The sequence below is a fragment of the Psammomys obesus genome, unplaced genomic scaffold (assembly GCF_907164565.1).
Source record: "Psammomys obesus unplaced genomic scaffold, mPsaObe1.curated_primary_1811, whole genome shotgun sequence".
Classification (NCBI taxonomy): Eukaryota; Metazoa; Chordata; class Mammalia; order Rodentia; family Muridae; genus Psammomys; species Psammomys obesus.
This window is the reverse complement of record NW_026592723.1, coordinates 4,810-19,990: the sequence shown is the minus strand read 5'-3', so window position 1 is coordinate 19,990 and position 15,181 is coordinate 4,810. Positions and strand designations below refer to the sequence as shown.

Sequence of the window (15,181 nt, the reverse complement as noted above, 5' to 3'; positions counted from 1 at the left end):
GTCCACTTCAGGGACCCAGGAAGGGCTGGGGAAGCTGCTGCAAACTGAGGATGCCCACAATCAACACACTGAGGACGGTGGGAGGCAGTCCTTTAATGGGGTGGGGCACAAGATAGCAGAACTTTCATCCAAGCCTCATGAACTGAAAGCCAGCATGACACGGCAGGCTTTTCAGTAACAATAGTCAAGAGATGGCACAAATGACGAAGGGTTGGGCACTCAACCATTCAGCTCTGGTGAGCTCTCTGCCGTGCCCTGCTGCCAGCATCCGGTACAGACTAGCTCAGGCATGGAATATGAGCCAAAGTCCAGAGGCAGGAGCCCACATGACAACACAGGTGACTCATGTAAGGCTGCAGAGAGAAAAGTGTATTATCAGTAGTTGCTTTGCAGGATGCAGCCCCACCCCAGACCTGTTTCAGTTCAGTCCTTGAAAACCCACACTTGGAACCCGAACCCCACAGTCCCCACCAAGGTTCCAGATCTGACTATATTCTGTATTATCAAGGTCTAGCCTAAAACTCTCCATGTTTGAAAAATAAAACCAATTCTTTCCTCATTCAAGTAGGCCGCCTTTCTCCAATTTACTCAGTTACTGATCATAAAGTCAAACCTCAGAACTTAGATACGAGCAAGGAAGGTCAGTGAGAACAGGATGTGCCAAGACCAAGCCTCTCAGAGGCCAGGCTGAGGCCAAAACTTTGGCCTCCCTTTCCAGAACTCTCTATTACTGCTGATATAAAAAGCCACAAACACTAGGATGGAAAACAGAGTGCTCTGTAAGGACTGCGTGAAACCACTCACACTGGAGGTGGTATGAAAGCGATGTGCTCACTGTGTGTGAGAGCATGTACAGAGGCTGAGTCAATTATTTCCCCAACTTGTATTCTGAGCAGGGTCTCTCACCGAACCTGGAGCTCACTAATTCTGCTAGACTGACCTGTCAGTGAGCTCCTAGCCCCAGTGTTCCAGACACTTGCCAGGGAGCCCAGCTTTTATGTGGGTGCTGGGAATCCTCAACTGCAGCAGGTCCTCACAGTGGGTGCAGCAAGCACTTTACCCAGCATAGCATCTCCCCATGACAATCTGCTGTCCTCACTGTGCAGTCTTAGAAGCTCCTAAAACATGTCCAATGACTAAAGAACACTGACTAACAAATCTTCCCTTCCTTTTCAATACCCTTTCCTTCTCTGTCTGACAGCATAGGCAAGCCACCAGGAACACACTGACCAGTGACCAGCAGTTGTGCTTAACTCTAATAGTTTCTATAACTCACAACAGTTTGCTAGTCTTTTGATAGGTATCAATTATTAGGTTATAAGAAATTTCTTTTCAGTTGTTACTAGGAAGTTTTTCTTTAATGAATTTAATGGTTGGCACTGTCTCCTTACAAAATTACAACTTCCAAAAGGATAGGGCATGTTTTGATAATCACATTAATACTGTGGCACAAAAAAACGCTGTTGAGTAACTTCTTAGACTGGGTGGTGCTCAAGAGAATAGCATTTGCCTAGAATGCATAAACTCAATTGTTCTGACAGCAACATTAGTCAGTGTGAGTATGAAAATATCCTCATCAAAATTTCTCAAACATATGCACATAGCCAGGTGTGGTGGCACAAGCCCCTACTCAGAGCACACAGCCAGCCTAGGTCACATGACATTGTTTTAAGGAACCAAACAGAGTTGGACTGTACTGCACCCACAATCAGGACCTCTGAGAGATTACACTAAGAATCTATACATACAAGCAACCCAACACCCACTAACGTGCAAAATCTCAGGCTAGCAGTCAAAGCTTCCTGATATGGGAATTTAAAGTCCTCAGCACTCTTAGAAAACTTTTATCCTTCACACACTCAGCATCTTCCCATCTCTCTGTCAGTGTTGAGGTTCTTCCTCACTTTTTCCCTACTTAAACAACTCCTCATCCCCTGATGCAGACTATGTCAGTCATGAAACTTCTATAATCCCAGAAAAATTTTCACCAGCTTCATAAGCTGTCCATATGTGGACAATTAAGGAACCACGTGTTTCTCCTTTAACAGCTAAAAGGTATCTATAGTAACTATACCTCCCGTGTGCACTGTGAACCCTAGATGCAGGATACGGAACTACACTCCCTGATTATGCCCAATGCAGCCTTCTCTATGGGCATCAGTGCAAACAAATGCAAAGATAAAGGGACAGTGCTTCCTCGGTAACAAAGGATCTGTTACTTGGCACTTGCTCTACTCTTTGGTTTCTACCCTCATAGAGTTGTCTGGGTTACTTGGGCATGGCATGCCTTAAGAAAGGTCTATGGCAGGCCGAGAGAGGGAAAACGACTCAGCATCAGCTCCTGCTATTCTTCCAGGAAAGAGTCAAAAGTCTTGAACCTCCCAAGTGAGGAGAGTGAGCAACTATGCCCAGCTTGGTTGGTTTTTTAATTCATAAAAGTCTAGAGCAATGGCTGTCAACCTTCCTAAGGCTGCGACGCCCTTTACACTTCCTCATGTTGTGGTGACCCCGACCATAAATTTCCCTTCATTGATACTTCATTCCTGTAGTTTTGTTATTGTTATGAATTATAATGTAACTATGATATGCAGGATATCTGATATTTGACCCTGTGAAAGGGGTCTCAACTCACAGGTTGAGAACCAGTGGGCTAGACCATAATTTTGATACAAAACCCACCTGGAACCTGTTTAAGAACACCCTTAGCAATCTGGGGTCTCCTCAGTGATTAAGGAGTCTTTCCACCTTCCCTAGCCAACATCTCCTTTTATCTCAAGTCTGAGGCCACTAGCTGGAGACAGTGGACACACAAACATGGTCAGACCGTTCACAGGAAAGGTCCGCCCAAAGAGCTCAGTGTCAAGGAAGATGTCAAGTAACATTTGTGGCTCTAAGTCAGTATGCACATTCACCCTCATGCACATTTACTTGGGGAAAACCTCCCAGTACAAACACAACATGGCTTTTGTTCAAAGACACATGTTCTTCCTTCAAAGGCAAAAGTGAGCCAGGCATGGTGGTGCACACCTTTTATCCCAGCACTCAGGAGGCAGAGGTAGGAGGATCTCGAGTTCAAAGAGATCTACAAAGAGATCTGGTCTACAAAGAGTTCCAGGACAGCCAGGGAGAAACAGAAAAGTCCTGTCTCGAAAAATAAACAACAAAAGGGCAAAGTTACCTGTCGATGAGGGAATCCCGCATGCTGGTGGCAATGGTACTAGGCTTGGCTTCATTTAGCTTGAAGACGCTTTCCACCACTGACAGCTCTGTACTGGTTGTGTCCAGACCACAGAAAGCACACCAATCGTTCACTACCATCCCAGCAGCAATCACCTCACTGCCTCGATTCACAGTGCCTGCCTGCAGACAAGTTTTGTACCAAAAGCAAATTCTTGAGGACTCTTGCCCCAAAGTCTGTTCCATGTCTCAAGACCCCAGTCCCGAACAGGGGAAGGTAATGACCCAGATTCCCAAGGCCTGACAAAAGGGACTGACTCTATAGACACGGGTCAGAAGGCAGAAATGCTTACCACAAGGGGCACCTGAAGAAGTGAGGACAGCTCATCCTGGTCTTCGATTGAAGTTTTAGGGTGTACCAGACCTCCCTGATTACTGAAGACACAGTAGCTTCCTACTAACACTTGGTCAGCAACTGTCTGTCTGAAGACTTCCACTTTGAGTACATCAGCCAGGATTTCTTCTGTCTCCTGTTGGCCAAAGGAACTGTGTCCAGGATCCAGAACATGTAGGCCAAATATCCAGGGACTCTCTAACCATCAACCACCCAGACATGGCTCCCTGATCGCTTTTGATTACGTATCTGCACATAGAAGCCTCTTAAACAAGACACAGGTATGAGGCTAAGAGTCTAGGCCTGGCCTGGAGCACCTAAAACCTGGGCAAGACCTGAAAAACATGAGCCTTGGTTCCATGTCACCTTATTCACTAATACACACCCAAGTTCAACTATCAACCACCATGTCCCATGGCCCAGGACCAAAAGGCCAATCTCCCCAATCCTAAAGAATTAGTTTTCTCCCCTGCTTGATACTGACACACAAAGGCCTACAATTGCTATGAGAGTAAAAAACTGGAGTACCCAAGAACACAAGTGAAACCCCTAATTCCTGCCTTGCAGCAATGATAGCTAAGCACTGGCTAAGTTAGTCCTGTAACTTTCACACTAAGCTGCCACCTCACCCTGTCCAAGTCTGGGTGGACCAAGGCCACATAGTCATTGCAGGTGGTGACATTGCCAAGGGCTGAGAGCCGCTCCTCTACCCGCCGTATCTGCACTGAATCCGGAAGGCTGTTGCGGATATGCTGCAGCTCCTGGTCGGTGGTGTTATTGGGCACCAGTAGCCCATGCCTGTTCCCTGAAGAACAAAATAAAGAGGGATAAAGATAAACCATGAGTATAGTTGAGGCACTCTAGGATTCTTCCCATTCTAGCCCCATTAGTTTTCCCAGGAGATCTCTAAGCTGAAACCCCAGCCCTTCAACCTACAGATCCGTATATGAACCGTGGGTCCCTGAACAGGCCTCTGACAGCTGGGAATCTATCCCACCACACACCATCTACCTCATTATTACCAACTAGGGGTAGGGAGCGTTCAGACTAGTAGGAAGGCTCTTGGCATTAGTGACACATTTTTGCTAACACTATACACCTACCTAAGCAGCAAAAAGTTTTCAAAGGCCATCAATATCATGTGTTAGCAATAATACACAGAACAACTAAAACGCCATGCTGTCAGGAGTACACAGTGGCCATCCACTCCAGATAATTACTGGGAGCATCTACTACACCACATTGCCACATGCCCTGTGACTATTCCATTCCATTTATAGGCATTACGTATCAAATAGAAATATGTACATAAGTTCATATTTATACAGTAACACTATTCTTAAGACACCAAACCAGATTGTCTAAATACTCATTATCATTAGAATGATGTATTTAAGCAAAACATTCAACAACATGAATTCAACAAACTACATTATCACAACTACAACTAAACTTCTACCTAGCCTTAGGAGGCAGTTTTCAACTTCTGAACCTTAAGTTATTTTCATTAAAACAGACCAAAATCCCCCATATTGTGTCAGAATTTGTTTCATAACCTAAAGACACGGTTAAAGATCAGGATGTTTTAATATCAGAGATCAGAATAAATAAGAAACTAGGTAGAGTCATGTTTAACACTTTAAAAAAGCGTTTTTTTTTAGGTAAATACATAAAGGCCTCATAACCTCAACATGCAGAAACGAGAACCAAAGAGTGGCAGCAGTGGTCCACGGTGCCACATTAAAGTCCTGCTTAGCATGACGGTTCACACCCACTAATCCCAAAACTTGGGAGGTAGATGGAGGAGTATCAGGAGTTCTAGGTCATTCCTGCAGAAACAATATGGCTGAGGCCATGGAGGGGGCCACAGACACAGACCTGAAAGTCTGAGGCCACCAACAGTGCTTACAGGTCAAAGTGCAAGGATGCCGCTCAAGAATTTGGTTTTAGAGAATATGAGACCTGGGACCTTAGTTATTTCACTGAAGGACAAATTGATGCTCAAAAGCAAGAAGCAACTTGTCCATAATCACAGGCAGGAAAGAAATGAGATTTAAATCCTCCTCCACCCCAGGTGTGGAACTTGGTGAGTCACCTTAGTTCCTGAGTGTCAGTTTCCTCAATGGTCAAAGTGGGACAATCCCTACTTTCCAGTATCGCTGTGAAGGTAAAATGAGATCAAGAATGAAAGCACTTAACGCTCTTTTGCTATGACTATTCTCAAGAAGTCTTTGCTAGAGTGTTCTTGATCCGCAGTTAGACTGAGTCCCACCCACCCCTGACAGATTCCGGAGTCCACCGAGACTGAAAGCCTGGGAATCCCCGGATCCCTGGGGGTGCGCTCCAGGAGTTAAGGGGTCACACAGTGCTTCGAGGCTCCGCTCGTCCCTCGGCGTCTTCCATCTGCCTTACCCACACACATGCGCCCGATGATTCGGCAGCCGGCGATGGATGCGTGCACCACAGGAATGGTTTCGGAGAGTTCGCCCTCGAACACACTGTAGCAACAGGGATTCGCTGGTTACTGGGGTTCCTCACGCTCACTGACCTCTCGACCCCCGGCATCCCTTCCCTTCCCGCCGCCACAGGACCAAAACCTCTCGTTTCACCTGTAGAAGTTCTCTGACCCTCCGATGGCCACCAGGCAGTAGGTGTTGGTGAGTTTGGCAAAACAACCGACCTCACAGTTGTTCTCGAACGACGCTCTGACCGCCATGAGAGAAGCCTGGGGGCTGCACGACCGCGGGTTCCGGGCCGACAGATCTGCTCAGGAGCCGGGTCGACCCGCCTCGCCTCCTCAGACTCCGCCCTCTCGAGCCCTTCTGACCTCGGGTTGCGCCCACGGGGTCCCTGCAGGCTCTCCTGTCCCAAACCCTCCCGCCTCGTGGCCCGGAACCGAGCGTCGCCGCCCAGCGTCCCAGCAGCTCACCAAGGGGACTCGTATCTCCACACGCTGCAACTTCTCCCCTAACTAGCTTTCCGTTTCCGCCTCCTCCCAGTCGGGCTTCCGGGAGCGCCCCGGAGCCCAGCCGGGCATGCGTCCACTCTAGCCCCACCCTTTGGGAGGACTCTATGGTTGCTAGGTTGCTGATGGTTTCGTTTGGCGGCGTCCAACCCCGCCTCCTGCACGTTTTCTCGCTTTCGGCTGTTGGTTTCGCTGCCCCGTTGGGTCTTTTTAGAAGGAATAATCAACCAGACCTAAGTCTGGGCAAATAATCAACCAGGCCTGGTTGAGGGACGCAGGAGCCGGTTTGTCTGGCCGAAGATGGGTCGATGAGGAGGGCTGAGTAAGGCCAAAAAAAAGGGCAGGTTTGAGAGAAGGGGTGATCCCAGCTCAGCCATGCGGACGGAAATGCGAATCTGGAGCAGAGGCTAGAGTCAAGGGCTGAGCATTGAAATTTGGGGCAGGGATCACCCAAAGAGTGTCCGATAGGTCAAAACCAGAATAGAGGTTTGAGGACGAGAACCTTAGGAAAACAGGCTAAAAAAGAGGAGGGGGGTAGATGTGTGAAGCTGGATGTTAGGGAGAGATTGGAGAAGGCTTAGGGTGGGCAAATATGAGAGGGCCGACTTGCTTCTCACGCACAGTGTATCACCCCCTCAGCAGCTGCCATCTGCTCTGGGGATAGTGGCGAGGCCCGTTTTTTACGGACAGAATAAATTTGGCTCACCTGTTGTAGAATATACAAAAGCCGCCAGGGTGTCTCAGAATGCCACAGTGAAGGTGGACGGAGTGAAAACCACTTAACCTCAGACCCCCCCCCCCCCCCCCCCCCCCCCCCCCCTATGCCATTCATTCCTCTCCAAGGAACCCTGTTCATCTGAAAGGGGCCTGAAAACTGCCTTTCCACCAGCTCCATCAAGCAGTCCCTTCACTTAGAACATACTGGATTGCTACTGGGTCTGAGCATAACGGCCTTTATTGATTTGTACCATGCACGGTGGTACGTTCCGGACAAAGGCCCGTGACCAGCTGCAGCCTGAGCTTCAGGAGACATTCAGCAAGGTGACTTGTGTATTTTCGTCCAGCTGTCCATTCATTCACATGCTTACCTTCTCCAGTTCACCCCTGACCTGCTCATTGAGCCTTCTCTCATCTTCCTTACTCTAGCAAGAATTCTAACTCTCTCCTCCATCTGGTAGTCCTGTCTCAAAGTCATCCTCTGATAGACTTTCCTGATCACTCCACCATCTTCCATGACCCTCTCTGTCCCTAGTACACGTCTCAATTGATAGAGCTCTGTCTTTGTTCTCCATGGTTTATACATTTAAGCTGCAGCCCTCAGGATCTGCATCTCAGTAACCTTTTGGCTCTATGGCATGGTCAGGGCAGGGCTGTGGGCACAGCTTTGTGTAAGCAGAGTTAGAATGGAGTCGTGTGTACACTGTAAACCTCAAGGCGGTTCTGTGGCGTGCGCTAGATGCGTGTATTTTGTGGCCATTCATTTAGGCAGAGAAGATGGATTCTGTAGCTGCAACTAAGGCTCTGTTTGAGTGAATCACAGAGCTCTGCGTGCTCACTGTATGCACCTACGGGTGTGCCTTGTCACTGTGTGTGCTGCACAGGCGCTTGGGGCACCCTCGTAGTGTCTGTATAATATGTACAAGGGAACACAGGAACTGCAGATACTCTGTGTTGTGTCTGTGCAAACAAGATATTTAGAGCCAGAGAACACCGGCCTGGCAGAGCTTCCTACCCTGTCATTTACTTGGATCTGCCTCCAAATTAACTATCCAAACTCTGGACTTCAGCTCCCATACTTATAAAATGGGAGGGATATCTTCTGGTCAATTTGGCCTCTGCGACCGAAGTGAGATGACAAAAGGAACATCATCATTTGGCAGGCGTCACAGTAAGACACACATCCTGGTGCCGCCGCGGTAGGCCTACCACCGTCGGAAGTGGGCCTGTGGTGAGTGTGGCTGCCCTGCCAAGTGCAAGCGGAAGTATAACTGGAGTGCCAAGGCTAAGAGACAATTTGTTACCGGGACTGGATGGATGAGGCACCTAAATTTATCCATCACAGATTCCGTGAAGGAGCAACACCCAAGAGGGCAGCTGTTGAAGCATCCGTTCATCTTCAGGATTTCAGCCAGCCATAAAATAAATGTTCTGGTTTCAAAGACTTTTCAAAACAGGAAGAATAATGGAGAATAATACTTAATATAACTATATGCCAACAAGAGGTCCATCTAGAGAAGATGGAGAATGAGAATAACTGGTGTGAAGTGTCCACCCCAATGACATATAGAAAACACTCAGTAACTCTAGATTCTGTTTGTATCTCTTCCTGAGTGTGTGTGTGTGTGTGTGTGTATAAGAGTCTTGAGCCCAGAGAGTATCTAGCCTGGGCTGCTAGATGCCTCCCTTTTTAGGCAGCACCCCAGCTGCAACCCCTCATGCTCCAGTCTGAAACCTGAGCACGTCAACTCTGGACAGAGGGAAGCCTTGTCCCTGCTCGGAGCAGGGCTAGGACTCAAAGCGACTTCTGAGCTGCTTGAATTTGGACTTGTTGTACTTAGTGATGAGGTCCAGTTTACTGTGGCCCAAGGTTAGCCGTTTCTCAGGTACAAACAAGTCATTGCTACTACCATTTTGATGGCCACTGATGGGAGCTGCCGAGAGGCCCGGCTCAGGTCTGGGCCTGGGACCCTGTAAGTGATGATATTTGGTGATGAGATCCAGTTTGCTGTGGCCCAGAGTCAGGCGCTTCTCATCTGCAGAGCCTGCTCCCACCACGGGAACTGGGCTTGGTTCTGGGGGACCACTGGGCCCAGGCCCCTCACTCCTGAATGGCCCAAACTTGGTGATGAGGTCCAGTTGACTGTGGCCCAGGGTCTGACGCCGTTCATCTAGACTCTCCTTGCCAAGCCTGGCTGAAGAATTGGCATCAGGAGGTATTTTAGAGGCCTGGGCCCTGTGGTTTTGTGGCAGGAGGTCCAATTGGCCATGGCTCTGGTTTAGGGACAGCTTCCTGTCCTCTAGACCCAGGTCACCAGGTCTGAGGGACCCTGACTCAGGGGCCCCATGACCCTGGGACAGGAGATCCAGCTGGCTGTAACTGTGGCTCAGGGACAATCTCCTGTCATCTAGAGCCTGCTCGCCACGCTGAAGGGAATCTGAGTTGGGGGGAACTCTAGAGCTGGGGCCTCCTGCTTCTGCTTTAGGGAAGGGGAGAAGGCGATCCAGGTGATCATGGCTCTGGCTCAGAGATGCCTTCTTCTCTTTCACCGTCTCCAGAGCTGTGCCAGCTATCCAGCGGCCTCGTGGCAGGCTAGGCTCTTGGCTTGCTAGGAACCCATTCTCTGGGAGCTGGGACAGTGCTGGGACCCCCCTAGTAAAGTGGAGGAGAGGGCGGGAACATGGGAGCAAAGGTGACCCCACTGCCAGGGTCAAGGGACTGGCACTACTGTGGTTGAGGGCAGGAGAGGACTGGGACCATGGAGATGCCCCCAGCTTGCTTAGGTTGGCCCTATAGGGTCCAGGAGGGGAGATATGGTTAGGATCTGAAAGCTGACGGTACAGGAATGGCTGGCCACCAGCTTCGTGGTGGGCAGGACCTGGGGATGAGGATCCTATACCCATGTCACTACAGCCACCACCTCCTGGTAGAGCGAGATAGGAAGAACGGCCCAGAAGAGGTGAGTGCTTGATGCTGCTGAGGCTGTTACAGGAGGGTGAGGAGCCTGTAGCGCTTGGAAGTCCGGGTCCAAGGGCCAGGGTCACAGGGGGAGGCCGCGGTACCCGGGGAAGCAGTGGATCCTCATTGCCGCAGAAGCCGTCCACAGGCTGCGACTCGGCGTACAGGCATCGGAACTCCCGATCAAAGTCTTCCACGATGTGGCCCCTCAGCTGCAGGACCATGCTGGTGTGGGCCTGGCTGCAAAGCCACGTGAAGCTGGGGGCACAGGGCCGGGGTCAGGGGTCAAAGCACGCAGTCCAAGGCCCAGCACGCGTCACCACTAGTCCTTCTATTTCCCGTGCTATAGTTACTTTCTATGCCGAGGCATGGAGTAGAGCCACTCCCACCTAGCCCTTTGCCCTGCATGGGGCCTCACACAGAAGAAAACTAAAGCAGTCAGGCCTGGGATGCCCTTCCTAGATCACAGCCCAGCCCAGGCCCCTCTCTCCCTTTAATCTCCTCACCTGTAACTGCCCGCCACCACCTGCTCACAGTCAATGATGACAAACTTCTCTAGGGCTTGCCCCGTGAATCGGCGGCCTGCCTTGCTGCAGTACGTGTCTCCACAGGTGCTCCGCACGCGCATGTTCTGGGCCAAGAGTAGAGGGAGGTTCGTGGGAAGGGTGACCTTAGGAAAGTGGGGCTCAGGGCTGGAGAGATGGCTCAGCGGTGAGAGCACACTTTCAGAGGACTTGAGTTCTATTCCCAACCCTTTCTGGGACTGTAACTCCTATAACTCCAGCACCAGGGCCATCTGATGCCTCTGGCCTTCATGAGCCCCTGCACTCACATACATATATCATAATTTAAAATAAAAAAAAAGAATTTGAAAAAAAAAAGAAAAAGAAAGTATCTCTCAAGCCATGTCTATGACCCAAGGGGTGTCTGGTCTCACAGGGCTAAAGGAACCATGTGCCCAGTTCCCTCTGATGCCCTAATGCTCGCTGGCTGCAGACTGTCCGTCCTGCCCTCCCATTTCCCTCTTCCCATGTGTGGAGCTCTTGGCCCATACTGACCACCAGATGACCCCCGTTGAGGTCCATCTTATGGCACATCTCCAGGAAGTACTTCAGGTGCTCCTGAGCCAGAAGGAGGTAGACGGGCACGCCACGCCGGCTGGAGGCCTCCATGAGGTCACACAGGAGCTCCATGTCAGTGAATATGTCCATCACCACAGCCACCACCTGAAAGAGGAAGGAAAGCTCAGCCCCAGGAATCAGATGCTAGTGTGTGTGTGTGTGTGCGCTTGTGTATTTAAGATAGGGTGTCATTCCGTAACCTAGAAATCCAAGCTGGCTTTGAGCTCACTCCTGTCTCAGCTCCCTGATTTGGGATTACAGGCATGTGCCACCGAGCCTGCCTTAGCCTAGCATTCTTAGCCTGGCCACAGAGAGGATCCCGAGCCACTGGCTGTTTGAAAGTCTTTGAAGACAGTGTTGTAGTGGAAAGTTTTGGTCTCTTTAAGAACTCAGTTATGTTATGTAAACATGTTTTTGTTTTGATCCCAGGTGTGGGATGTGGGACTGATGGTCCACAGCAGCGGACTATTTGCCCCAAGAGGGCTGGGGGGGGGGGGGCTCTTTGCCAGCTGCAGATAGTTTAGTTCTGAGGACACTGAGAAGGAATAAATGCCAGAGCCCAGAGAGAGAGGGGGGCTCTGAGAAAAAGGGCTGCTGGCGCTTCCTCCTGCTGCTCCTGGTTGCTGTTGATGCTCTTTGACAAGACAAACTTGAAAATATCCTGAAACGAAGATTGGACTTGCTCCAAAGAACTCAAAGACCCTAACCAGCAGGAAGTAGCTACAGAGAACTCTGCTTCCTCTCCCCACTAACATTCTTTTTCTGCTGCCTGGTGTTGGAAAGGATTGGGGTGAAGAGAGAAAGAGGCATAAGAAACACAAATAAGGGTCTAAAGACATGGCTCAGTGGTTAAGAGCACTGTCTGCTCTTCCTAAAGGACCTGAGTTCAATTCCCAGCACCCACATGGCAGCTCAAAACTGTCTCCAATTCCATGGAGTCTGACACCTTCATACCAATGCACAAAGAATAAAATTAATAAACTATTTTAAAAAAGAAACATAAATAGTTTTTTTTTTAAGTATGCCAACACAGTGTCTGGTAACAGATTCCCAAACACGTCTCTAGCTCAACTACGAGTCTGAAACTGGACTCTTTGGAGACTCAGAGAAGGCAGGAGTCAGAAGCAGACCCCAGTTTCCAGACTCGTCTCCCATATTCCTCATTGGCGTCAGCTCTGCTCTGGCCCCTAGCACTGTCTGTCTGAGGCTCCCGTTCAAGGGAGAAAAAGCTGCAATGCAGTCTTGGGGATTTCTGTGTCTTTTGAAGCTGAGGAAGTCTGGTGTTATAGCTTATATTCACGACCTCCTTTTCTTCCGCCTGTGTGAAGTGGAGCCAAGCTCCCCACTCAGTTGAGGGCTGTAGCTTGCTGTTCCAACATACAGAGTATTTCTCACGGCCCCTACTTCCCAGTGTGTGTGTCGACTTGAGAGTCTTCTGTCCTACGAAGGGCCTGGGAGCAGGAGGGACAGAGACCACCACTGAAGCTTGGAGCCAAAAGGAAGTGGGTTCAAATCCATATTCCTCCACTTCCTAGAAGTGGAGTCTTGGGCTCACCTAAGGAGCCTCAGCTTCCTTGTCTGCTAAATGGAATACATCCCATAGTTACAAGGGATAATGTAAAAATGCTGGTCTGGACACAAAACAGAAGCTCAATAACTGCGCCTTTCCCTTTCCAGCTGCCTTCTTAGCAAATGGAGCACACCGGGCTGTGGAGAAAGGAAGCACATCCAGGTCACTCTGAGTGAGTGGCAGCTCCGCCCAGTAAGCATGACGCTTAGCCCAGGGGGCAGAAAGGTCTAATTGGAGGTGAGCAGGCAGGGCACTAGGGATAGTGTGTGGCACAGGTCTGGCCAGTGGGAGGGGGCATGAAAGATCAAAGGGGGCCAGTGATGACAGCAGCAACAAGCTCCTAATTACCCAGTGCTCAATGCCAATCAAGGGCAGTCCTGTGCCTAGGGCAAAGGCGAGCTTGCTAGCCAGGCCATGGGGGAGCTGGTGAGACCTTGGCTCTTGTCTCTGCAGGAGTCTGCCCCTAGCTCAAACCCTGCCAGGGGCTTTCATATCTCTTCCCCCATCTGAGCAAGAGCCAGGGCTCCACCAGGAAAGCGATACTGCCATGAGGCTGGAGGCTTCCCGGGTGGGACTACGCCTTTCTAATGTCCCCAAGCCCAGCAGCTTCTACTTACTCTTCAGTCATCTTTCATGCCAACCTAAAAGCTGAGCTCATGCCAAAACCCGTGTGCCAGTGCCCACGGCCCTACTCCAGGCCCAGTGACTGATATAGCACAGAGGGTCCATACGCAGCTGGGGCTGAGCTGAGCCGTGCCAGGGTCGGAGCCAGAGGCCGCCCTCCCTCCCAGACCCAGACAAGCTCTGCAGGCAAGTTCCCTCTCTGGCCTCAGCTTCTTCCTTTGTAAGTTTGCAGCTCATATATTTGCCGAGGTTGACTAGGGCTGGAAAGAGAGTCCGGTGGTTAAGAACAAGCCCTGGCTGCTGTTCCAAAGGACCTGGGTTCAAATCCCAGCACACATGGTAATTCACAGCAGTCTGTAATTCTAGTTCCAGGGCGTTTGACACCCTTCTCTGGCCTCCACTGACGCCTCGAATGCACACGATGCACATATGTGAAAGGCAGGCAAAACACCCACACACATAAAATAAAAATAAATCTTAAAAAATATTTTTTTTTGATACTCTGATGAGAGCGATAGATTCCCTCCCAAGAAAGATCAGGTAAGGACTCCTTCCCATAATTCCACAGGCATTTCCAGGGGTGAAGTACCAGAGCCCTGTGCCCCGTGCTACGCTTAGCTAATGTTCATGAGTGCCAAACGGATGTCAAGGAAAATAAAGCACACGCCCATCCTCTAGCAGCTGGGTACCTAACAGAGGGCAGAGACTCTAGTCCCAGCTCCCTTCTAAGCTTCTGCGTGGCTCCAACTGGTCCCCTTCCCCCTGTGAGCCCACATCTGTGCCCACATCCGTGAAATGACTGACGTGGCGAGGCCCTTACCGTCTGGGCCTGGCTGAAGAGGAATCGCAGCAGGTCCTTGATGCTCTTGCCCTTGTCCCGCTGGAAGTGAACGACGGCCTGGGTGGGGCCGAACCCTGTGGCCTGCGGCACTTCGGGCCAGCCCAGGTCCAGATCTGGGGGGTCTAAGTCAGAAACCATGGGGAAGTAGGTGCCTGAGGTAACCTCGGAGAGCATGCTGAGGCGGTCCTGCCCTAAGGTCTCTGACCCCTGGGACTCGCTGAGCTCGGGAGCCCCACGCATGTGGCTGATCATGTAGTTCACGTCCAGGGCACTCAGGAAGGGCAGCTCCCGCTCTTCAGAGATGACGTGAAGGTAGGCAGCCTCCCCCCCGCTCCAGGAGGGCGTCTGTCGCCAGCCTTGCAGCCTCGCTGTGCTGGAGCACCAGGGGCGCGCTCTCCCTCCACCAGGGCCGCTTCAGCTCCTCCACCCGGCTCCGCAGGGGCCCGGCCATGCCCTGAGTCCCTCCAGGCGCTACACCGCAGAATGTACGCGTCCACCTCGAGCCCTCTCCACCCGAGGCCCCATGGCTGGCACCCCGTCGGCTGCTACAGGAGGAGGACACTGCCTCCAGCTTGCCAGCTCCGCGGTGTGTGGCAGGGCCCGCAAACCGTTGCCACCCTAAGTCTGAACCATGCCCCGCCCCATTGCCCCTGGACTGGGAACCTGTCGGGTCAGCCCCACCTGTCTGTCTGCTGTTGAGACTCGCCTGCTCAGGGAAGTGGCAGTGCCAGGCCCTTAGCGAATGCTGCTGGCTCTTCTCCAGGCCCTCCCTACAGGGGAACACCACCACAGGCCTGCAACCCTGACCCTTTA

At 50.9% G+C, this 15,181-nt stretch overlaps 2 protein-coding genes across 2 annotated transcripts; both read right to left on the bottom strand.

Moving 5' to 3' along the window:
• Nucleotides 1–73: 73 nt before the first annotated feature.
• Nucleotides 74–6,573, bottom strand: Eif6 (eukaryotic translation initiation factor 6). Its single transcript, XM_055615389.1, has 6 exons — nt 6,181–6,573; nt 5,984–6,069; nt 4,201–4,376; nt 3,531–3,707; nt 3,179–3,360; nt 74–353 (listed from the first exon to the last, which is right to left on the bottom strand). Exons 1-6 carry the CDS (start codon nt 6,285–6,287, stop codon nt 344–346), a joined length of 738 nt encoding a protein of 245 aa, XP_055471364.1. The 5' UTR covers nt 6,288–6,573; the 3' UTR covers nt 74–343.
• Nucleotides 6,574–7,473: 900 nt separating this feature from the next.
• Fam83c (family with sequence similarity 83 member C) lies at nt 7,474–14,946 on the bottom strand. Its single transcript, XM_055615386.1, is given in 5 exon segments — nt 7,474–10,470; nt 10,719–10,843; nt 11,271–11,438; nt 14,348–14,695; nt 14,697–14,946. Coding segments are annotated over 5 exon segments (2,193 nt in total). The 5' UTR covers nt 14,820–14,946; the 3' UTR covers nt 7,474–9,041.
• Nucleotides 14,947–15,181: the final 235 nt, after the last annotated feature.

Excerpts from the sequence above, each read along its gene's own strand:
- Eif6 (XM_055615389.1), bottom strand. The coding sequence starts at position 6,287 with ATGGCGGTCAGAGCGTCGTTCGAGAACAACTGTGAGGTCGGTTGTTTT. Across the intron at positions 6,070-6,180 it reads GGGTCAGAGAACTTCTACAG|TGTGTTCGAGGGCGAACTCT; the intron begins GTGAAACGAGAG and ends CTGTTGCTACAG. Across the intron at positions 3,708-4,200 it reads TCCACCCAGACTTGGACAGG|GAGACAGAAGAAATCCTGGC; the intron begins GTGAGGTGGCAG and ends TTTGGCCAACAG.